General features: G+C 33.6%; 3 protein-coding genes across 3 annotated transcripts; 1 reads left to right on the top strand and 2 right to left on the bottom strand.

Annotated features, from left to right (window-relative positions):
* Positions 1 to 589: 589 nt before the first annotated feature.
* Positions 590 to 1,391, bottom strand: ND-B17.2 (NADH dehydrogenase (ubiquinone) B17.2 subunit). The gene is made up of 4 exons (XM_088199248.1): positions 1,235 to 1,391; positions 1,031 to 1,172; positions 916 to 972; positions 590 to 859 (listed from the first exon to the last, which is right to left on the bottom strand). Exons 1-4 carry the CDS (start codon positions 1,333 to 1,335, stop codon positions 731 to 733), a joined length of 429 nt encoding a protein of 142 aa, XP_088055374.1. The 5' UTR covers positions 1,336 to 1,391; the 3' UTR covers positions 590 to 730.
* Positions 1,392 to 3,673: 2,282 nt separating this feature from the next.
* LOC148228963 (protein CDV3 homolog) lies at positions 3,674 to 6,290 on the bottom strand. Its single transcript, XM_088199340.1, has 5 exons — positions 6,073 to 6,290; positions 5,288 to 5,458; positions 5,055 to 5,216; positions 4,783 to 4,981; positions 3,674 to 4,708 (listed from the first exon to the last, which is right to left on the bottom strand). The coding sequence occupies exons 1-4, from the start codon at positions 6,244 to 6,246 to the stop codon at positions 4,787 to 4,789; spliced, it is 702 nt and encodes a 233-aa protein (XP_088055466.1). The 5' UTR covers positions 6,247 to 6,290; the 3' UTR covers positions 3,674 to 4,708; positions 4,783 to 4,786.
* Positions 6,291 to 9,028: 2,738 nt separating this feature from the next.
* Positions 9,029 to 9,688, top strand: LOC148228962 (cytochrome c oxidase subunit 7C, mitochondrial-like). Its single transcript, XM_088199941.1, has 3 exons — positions 9,029 to 9,177; positions 9,265 to 9,392; positions 9,534 to 9,688. The coding sequence occupies exons 1-2, from the start codon at positions 9,082 to 9,084 to the stop codon at positions 9,379 to 9,381; spliced, it is 213 nt and encodes a 70-aa protein (XP_088056067.1). The 5' UTR covers positions 9,029 to 9,081; the 3' UTR covers positions 9,382 to 9,392; positions 9,534 to 9,688.
* The last annotated feature ends 43 nt before the right edge of the window (positions 9,689 to 9,731 follow it).

Genomic DNA, 9,731 nt, shown 5'->3' with positions numbered 1-9,731 from the left:
CTGCATAATACTGAAACAGTATGTACATGTTTATTCGAAAAAATATCCTTAACCTTTCATCTACTATGATATACACCGAGTGTATGTGTTATCTTATTATGTAAATATATATGTTTATATTTAAGGATTTTCTCTACAATAAACTTACATATTCAATTAAATACAGCACAACCTCGATTATCCGCACTCATTAGGGATAAAGATAGTGTGGATAATAAAAAATTGCATAATCGAAAAAAAGAAATAAATTATTATCAAAAGGAGAAATATATACATATTGTGCCGACAAATCTCGTATACTTTTAGGCATATAAATTGTGTTGGGACACATTCTTCCTGTCTCTCAAACCACTTTATGATGACATCTAAGCACTGAAAAACTTCAGAATGCTTAGGTTTATTATTTTCCTCCTCGTTGTATTTTTCTTCTAAGGGTATGTCAAATATTTCATTAATTATTTTGTCTTCATTTACAATTTGGAATCCAGGATCGTTCGTATCATAATTTAACCACTCCATGACATGGATTTTAGTATTTTATCTTTCATACATGTGGTCGCCACATAGTATGTTCAATAAATTAAACAAATTCAAATCCTAATATAATTTATTTTTTCCTTTTTCTATTCAAATTATATGATACAACTACGCATTACTAATTAGCTTATAACGCATTGTTACTAAAAAGTTGATCATTTTCTTCGAAACATAGCAGCAACTTAATCAAAATTCACTTAGTTTTGGGAGTCCAGGCTTGTATTTTGGGAGGAGTGGTAGTGTACGGCATGAATTGGCCTGAAGTACCAGATAAGTTTTCGGTGTGGTCTTGCATCCACTTATATTTAGGTCTGGATCCATCCTGAAATTGACACCGTGGATAAAATTTCATCTAAATTAATAAATCTACAATAATACCTTATGAGGCGGAAGATCCGTTTTGTAATGCATCCATCCAAACCATTCTGCTGGAATCTAATATTTCATTTTATTATTAAAAATGTATCCAAGTATTATCGAATTATAACATTACCTGGCTTCCGTCGTAGTACAGTCCGTGTCTATAATTGTACTCTACCCAACGATTTCTTCCATAAAAGTAACGAGGGTTTTCGAAATATTTGTTGCCATACTTGTCTTCGCCCACCAATACGCCGTCTTTCAATGCATCTTGCCTGAGATGTGAGTTCGACGGATGATCATTTGCGATTTATTTTATACAAATTATATAACTAACCTCCATAGTTTGTATAAAGAGCTCCTGATACCTCCGTTTTGTCTGATAATTGTGATAAAACGCGAAACCTTGTCTAACGCAAGGTATTCAAACAGAGACATCCTAAAATTGGACACTAGACCTTACCGTGAATCTGTCAACCTTTTGACAGCTGCGAACAATTACATTCGTAAAAATAACACTTTTGGTCATAGCACGATTTTTTTTATCCATGGCGCACTAATATAATTTAACCTTGTAGAAATGTGTAAAAATTAGTAATTTTAAATTTTAAAAAATACGAAATGCACAGTCAAAATCAAAATCTAACAATTATTTAAAATGAGGAAATGTATTAGGCATCGTTATTATACTGTACACAGGCAACTAATACAGTGTCCCCCTCCCAAATATGAGTTACTCTTAAAATAAGCCTTAAGCGCCCACCTTTTAGGGGGACGTTGTCGTAGTGAACACTAGGAATAAGAGAGGCGTAGATAATGACTTTTATTAATTTTAATCGCTCCATATTTATATTAAATATTTAATACGATACACGTGTATTAATGACAAGCACTTATTAATTAAAAAAATATGAAAAATACAATTTGTTAAAAAAATAACTTTTTGTTGAGTTTAGCTCTGATTTGTTTCCGTTATATTCCCTGTTAGGCATTGGCGGAGATTTAACGGATGTCGGATGTGAATGTTGAATCATCTTCTAGAATTTTTTTTCGGCAACGTAGTACAATCTACGGTGCTACCGCAATCGGGGCCGCTCAATCAAAATTATTGGCCTGGTCCTTAAGCCATACGCACCTTGATCGCACTAATTCTAAGCAAGAATTAGTTCGGTTTATTTTATCGAATATTATGTCCCCTTCTGGAGGCGGGCCCCAGTTATTTGCATACCCGACCTCCTTGTTAGCCTTGCTGCATATATAACGTGTGCGCACTCCTGTACCGTAAGAACATGATACATTTAGTTAATTTTTTTATTTTAAATTTGCACAATTTGCAAGCGATGTTCCGGCGTAAGCCTATTTATGATGAAATGGCAAACCAAACTGAGCACAAATCAGCTGTCAATTTGGCTGTCGCTGGAAAAAGTGCTGCCAATTTGAAAATCAAGCATCTAAAATAATACCTTTTATTAATAAAGTTTAAGAATTACTTCAGATGCTCATTTCTTGCTGTTCTTCTGAAAAAGAGTACCCTTCTTTGCTCTTAAAATTCCAGCGGATATTCGTTGCCTATTCCCGTTGAAAACGAAATCCCTAGATTGGTTCGTTTAACCAGTTTGCTAATATCACGGTCAACTTCTTAAGTTTGCGTACTATCCCAGACCGAATGAGCTTATTCCGTTACTCATCGTAGATATTGAAGTTTTACTCAAAGCTTTACCAATATTTTACACAGCTTTAAGCATTAGTAAGAGCTTGTATTCAGAGAAAGGAATATTATTTTTGTGTTTTTATTATAAATGATGACTTGATGAATTATCAAATACTAATAAAATATTAAATTATATGCTATTTATCTTTGCAATATTTCTCTATATATTGGATTACATGATGACGAAACCAGTATTTAAAAAAATCTCTAGTCATCTATTAGATTTCCATATACAAGATGCAATATTTTGAAAATATTCTTTGCCCAGAAATAATCTGCTATGTCTCGACTACGTAAGGTTATCCAATTATAGGATCTCGGACGATTTACGATACATATGAATTCCGATATTAGTAAACATAGTCCTGAAAATTCCGGGTTTAATTTTTTGTCGAGAACTATCAATTTGGACTCTGAACAAATTTTAAATGTACGATACACCTGCATTTGTCGTCACGTGCGAGATCGTCGGATGTTTACCCATAATCAACATAAATATTTTAAAGATCTTTTGCTGTAAAAACACAAAAATTATCTTCTGTGTCGACCGTACCTTTTGACCGGATAAAGAATAAAATCTCCGATTTTTGCTTCAGCTTGAAATTGAGTTTGTAACAGCAAAACTGCCTTATCTAGTGTTTATCCACTATTACATTTGAACCTGCTAAGTAATTCGACCCTCAGTCAACAAATTTATCAAATATATAATCTGTCTTATAGACAAAAATATAAAGGTCATTCGAAAATTTTGTTCAAAGGCCATCTCTGAAATTTTTTTTAGGACAAATTGCTACGGGACCCAAGTCTTTTTGGAAATTTTTGTTCAAGGACAATCTCTTCAAAGGAGTTTGATCACCTTAATTAAACCTAATATTATTGAATGGCAATGAACCTATCTTATATCATGGTACAAAATTGACTGATAAAATATCTTTTTAACTTCAGTTTGTTCGATTTCTGCCATTACTCTGATGAGTGCATATAATATTTACGTAAAACGTTATGAACACAGGAAGTGAAAGGTTAGAGGGGAATAAATAATGATTTATAAATAAAATACTAGAATATAGAAAAAAAATGTTTATTTTGATGAGCAGTAAAAATAATATAAATTATATCAACAGCTGAAAAAATTATAGTTTGACAAATAAACGGCAAAAAAGGAAACAACTGGGTGCTTATGGAATAAAACGAGTTATGTGTAAACATTTTTTCCCCAATCATCATTTCCTTTATACAACATGTACATATAACCGATAAGTAGTAAATTCATTTAAAGTATTTTTTTTTTAAATAATGAAAATTAAATATAAAACCTAAATTAAATAGAATTTTTTCTTAAAATTTTGTGTCGGCCGTGAATAAATTATAAAAAAAATAATACATAAGGTATATAATATGTAGTTAGTTACAGACACACCGCTTAAAATAAGTGTATATTATTTCTCATCCACCGAATAATGTAACACAAGTGATATAGCAAATTTTCATATTTATACATATTATATAAAATGCGATAATTCATTTGTGAAATGCAGGAATGATAATCTCACTTATTGGATGAGATCGTAAATTAGCAATTCACTTTAAAAATACAATTTGTTCACTAGAGTTCGATTAATAAAAGTTTAGAAGATTGGTAAAAAAAAAAATCAAAAAAAAACTCACAATATTACAATGAAACGAATTGAAAAGAATATATGTCGAGATGTCAAGAAAATTATAAACACTACAATATCAAAGTTACCACGTCGGGCGATTGCGATACAAATTGTGAAAATTCGATTACTACACCTATGAGAAAATATCACATTTCAGTGAAGTTAAAAAATAATTTTACGTTTAATTTTTGATAAAATCATATACAACTAATAACAATGTTTAAAAATTCATAAGGCGACAGATCATAAAATTATTTTTACTAGATAAAATAATCAGTACTAGAACAATCGAATTTTCACGTTTAATATACATAATGATCACTTTAATATTATACATGTGTATAATTAACACGTACTGAGTAAACAATGTATTAAATACAATAATTTTGAAGGTCATAGTCGTTCAGATGATGCCAGCACTTCTGACATGATGGTATACCTTTAACGATATAAAATATGTTATATATATATATTATCGGACGAGACTCGTACGAGTTTACGACGAGGGCTCACTTGGCTAGCTGTCGTTCGTCAACGAATTGTAGCGATTGCCGATAGACACCTCGCGAGGAGGAGGCCTAGCCGACGCCGGAGCGCCGCGACTCGCTTCCGACCAACTGCCGCCGCCGCTGCTGGCAACTTTTTGAGGTTTCCGTTCTCCGCCCAGAGTAGGGAAGAATTCTTCATTATTAATATCGGGAGCGACGAGTTTCTGCAAAGAGGAAAGATGATAACGCTCGTATTTATTCATCCGGCGTAAATAATAAAAAAATATATATACTCACGCTATATCTATTGCGAACCGGCGGGCCGAGCATGGAACCCGGCGGTCTATTTCTTAACGTCGGCGGCACGTAAGACTTGGAAGAAGGCGGCGGAGGCAGGACCACCTCGGAGGGCGCAGGAGGTTCTCTCTCCTCGACTTTGACTTCGACCATATCGGATTGCTAATAGAAACGTTGGCAAGTTAATAATATTCCTTATAAAGCATACGAATGACGGTACAGTGCGTATTTACAGTTTTATTCCACGGCCCTTTCATCTTTTGATCGTTGGTCATGTTTTGTTCCCCGCTTATGTTGCCATCGACGCTCGGATGATTTTCTTGTCCTGGTGTTAAATGTTGTATTTTTAAGCCTGTGTAATCTGCTTTTTTGGCGACTTCTACCTCGCGCCATTCGTCTTCTTCCTGTAAAAAAGAAATCATTTATTGATAAGAATTGAAACAACACAACATAGATAGTATTTATCAATAATGCGTCATTCTAAATGTTTATTTATAACGATGCATTTTCTATGTTCTATGTCAAGTCGTTAATAATGAATAGTTTATTAATATTATACAATTACATACAATTAAATTAAATAGACTGTTCTAGCCAACAGTTTAGGTACGAGCGAGATATTTTATAATATTGAATTTATAAATGTTACAATGTTTTTTTTAATTCACACGGTATAATATATTTTTCGATTCTTCGTAACCTAATGAATATTTTATCATTTCATATTCGATACTCGAGTAGTAATATTTAGAAAGTATGTAATCTTATGTGTTTTAATATAATTATATTATATTATATTATATATAAATATATGGAAAAGACGACGAGTTGTAATGTTTTTAAATTGAAACAAATGTTGCCAGAGCGAAGTAAAAAAAAGCAATATGGTGGTGAAATTATTTTTAGCGTGCGAAACAAATGCATTTGACGTGTGACGAAGGTGAAAAGTTGGAGAGATAGGTAGGTAGGTAGGTCGGCGGATTGGGCTCGGGGCGGGGGCGAAAACGAGACGACGCACCTGTTGGGGCTGGGGGGGTGGAGGCGCGCTGGCATCCTCGCCCTCCTGCCTCGGCCTGGTCTCGACGCGGCGCGGCTCCTCGAGCTTCTTCACCAGCTCGTCGGGCGAGTGCTTCTTGGCCTGCTTGCTGCGCTTGCGGTCCTTCTTGGCGAAGAAGTCGTCCAGGTCGGCCATGGCGATCGTCGCACTGTCGTCCCAACCGATGGCCGAACGCCGACAGCGCCGCGCCGCATGGACCGAGGGTTGCCACGTCCAAAAATAATAATCGCCTCTATTATAAATTATTTTCATTTTTCAAATTCATAAATGCATTCTATTACATATATTAAATAAAGTTCAAATTTCCTATTTATTTTCTTTTAAATATTATATATTTCAAACACATACTTTAACAATAATGATAAATAACGTTTTATAGATAGCAATAAATTCATTGAAGAGAAATCGTGGCATACGGCATCTTCAACGCGCTTTTCATTCTCTTTATATATTACAATTTTAAAACACGATCATTGAAGAAAGTCCACTTTAATTTGTTCACAATCTTAGGTCTCGATGATGAAGTTATATTTCATTTTCTATTAGCTAAGTCGTCTCTGAAACTCCTATTACGTCAAATCCTATTACGGATGTGAGCAAATAAATATTTACAAATTGCTATGACACTTTCTTATATCTTCATTAGCAAACAATAATGTATGTTTACGCACCAATATTTATTTAAAACGGGTACCCAATTTTAATAGAATGATTACTTATCTTAAGATACGGAGATATTATTTAATTTTTATTTATTTATTAAAATTAAGACCACCGTGACTTGACAAGTTAACCTAATATAATACGTCACGTTTAAAAGCAAAAATAATATTTAAAACCCAAATTTATAAGATAAAACCGAGCATCTTGAACGATCTGCTGTGAGTCTCCGCAATGTGTAGGCTTAATTTCCAGTGTTTTTCCAAAGTCACGTCTAGATATTAAGTAAAGGAAGACCCGTCTAGAATATATCCGATGAGATGGTAGGAATATTTCGCTGGCATCGACGACCTTGAAAATTAATTTGTTTTTCATACTTGACATACTGATATCTATTCGTCGAGTAGTGTTGACGCCCGTTTCGTCGTTTGTACGCGTTCGCGAACGCCGTCATACAGCGTTCGGGAAAGCCCCCAATTTTGACACTAGTCGGCTCCGATCGTCGTTACAAAGCGGTCGGACCACGCCGAGCTCAATAAAACTTTTACACAAGCACACATGTTTTTGGATTGACTTAAGAACTAACCAGCACGCGTATCCCTACACGCAACAAGTAGTTTGAGAATAAGTTTATCAGACCTTCAGTAAATCTTGATTAACTTTATCGAACGCCTTTTCAAAATCTCTGTATATAACGTCCACTTGTAAACCAGAGTCCAATATCTAGAAACAAACTTAGAAAAAAACATAAGGTTTGTGACAGTGGATCGAGATGTTACTGCTCGAAAAGTGTATACCTGCAACGATTAAAAATGTATTTATGAATACAATTTCAAATAATTTTGCAGATGCTGAAAGCAACGCCATCTGCATGTATAATATTATAATTATCAATGTGAGATGTGTCACCCTTTTTATTAATCGGGGTGACTTTAGAGCATTTCCACAACTCTGGAAAACGGGAGGATATAAAAATTAAATTTAAAATAAACCGAAGGGGGTTCAAAATATTATTATAACGAATTTTATGCTAAGAAGCAAATACATAATTACAGATAATATTATTGTATTTTTCAAATTACTTTTATTTTTAAAATATTAACTCTATAAAATAAGTTTATATTTTTTAATACTGAAGACTAACACCTGTTCCGAATAAACCCTACGCCAGAATCAGCTGACGTGGTAAATATATACTTATTGTAAATTGTATAAGATTTAGATAGCAAGAACTTTATCTAAGAAAAAGTTAATGTATGTAGATGCAGAGAATGCTGTCTAAGCTTTAATGCGTTCAAACTTTTCGTTTATATATTGCAATTTCAAAACACGATAATTGAGGAGAGAAATCATGATTTTTACAATGTACTTTGCTTCGTTGTTTCAACGCTGTTTTGCCCGCATTAATAAGTCGTATACAATCCAAGTGGCACGGCTTATATACATGGTATATAAGGAGCGTGCTAAGTGGGAATGTGTACTCAGGGATTCGATATTTTTTGCAATGCATACGTACTAATGTATATCTATGTGCAGACCCTTGCGGTGAGAGCTTTTTCATTTCGCTCGCTTGCATTTGAGAGATAAGAGATATTTTTATATTTTTTTACATTCACATTTCTCAGCTCAGGCAGGCGAGCAAAAAGTCAACAATTTTTATATTTATGTTCATATGTATTTGTTTTACAGCTTTATTTTTAGGAAAAATTTAAAACAACATTTGGAAAAACAAATAATTTGGGAAAAAAATAATAAATATGAAGTAATCAATAATCACTCTTGCCGTCATCTAAAATTAAGTTCTTACGAAACGATTTTTATGAGACTGGTATAAAATTTTCATCAACATCTTGATTTATTTTCTGAGATTGTTCATTGTGGTCTGAAGTTCCAATATGGAGCTGGCGGTTAAAGGAGCAAAAGTAATAAAATAAGTTTCTAGCTCTTCTGCTGTAGTTTTTATGTAGTTTTTTATTCAGATTTTATAAATCATTACTAAGACTATCATAATTTATATTTGTGATGTTTAATCGATTTTTGTTGTTGTTAGTGATACTCACTCTTCTTCATCTAATTCTAGTTCAGAATTAATCAAATGAGAAAAAATAATTAATATGTTACTGTCAACATTCTAAATCGGCGTAATTCTGTTTTTCCTAGAGAGAATACGTGTAATTGTACTTTATGTGATTTTAAAATATTGTATAGAGTTTTTTGTGACGTTATCCCAGTCTCGTGTGCTTCGGTTGGTAACACCGTATTCGGTGTGTGCTTAGGTTCCAATTGAGACGTTACTTCGCACTTGTTAAAATGTTGGGTCTTTTGAGGCGTCCCGTTTCTGCCCTGGTTTTGCGCAGCTCCAGGTTGGTGCGCAACCACAGCCACGGACCCGTCAAACCGGGAGATGTAAGTTTCCGTTATGTAATCGGCGGCTGTCAGATTGAACCCTCGTTCGATCGTTCTGGAAATTAATGCTCAAATGTCTCTTTTCAGGACCTTCCCTTCGACATTAACAACAAATACAAGCTCACGCTGACCTTCGCTTTGTTCATGGCCAGTGGAATCGCCATTCCCTTCCTCGGCGTGCGCCATCAACTGCTGAAGGCGTAATTTTTTAATAGGTACTAAATTTCTAATCATAATTTCATTACTTGTTAAACATCAAATTATGCTCATGTTTAATTTCGTAGCGATTAAGATATCGATTTTAAGAAGATATTTTTCATCCATATTTTGATCTGAATGTTAATTTTTTGTTTCAGATGCGCCAGATTTATGAAACTTATTTTTTTCTTTCTGCACATTAAAGTCAACTAGAACTTATAAGTCATGCTGTATAGTAAATCTATTGATTTTTCTTGTGCCGACTGTAGGTCAAATATTTTGTAATAAGTTAATAAAATTACTTAAAACTCAATTGTGTTTTTCTTAATAAGATTTTAATAAAAATACAGTTGTCA

Source organism: Plectrocnemia conspersa, unplaced genomic scaffold, assembly GCF_051122295.1.
Source record: "Plectrocnemia conspersa isolate PC_06_02 unplaced genomic scaffold, ASM5112229v1 ptg000012l, whole genome shotgun sequence".
Classification (NCBI taxonomy): domain Eukaryota; kingdom Metazoa; phylum Arthropoda; class Insecta; order Trichoptera; family Polycentropodidae; genus Plectrocnemia; species Plectrocnemia conspersa.
The sequence above is the reverse complement of the archived record's forward strand: the minus strand, read 5'-3'. Positions and strand labels throughout refer to the sequence as shown.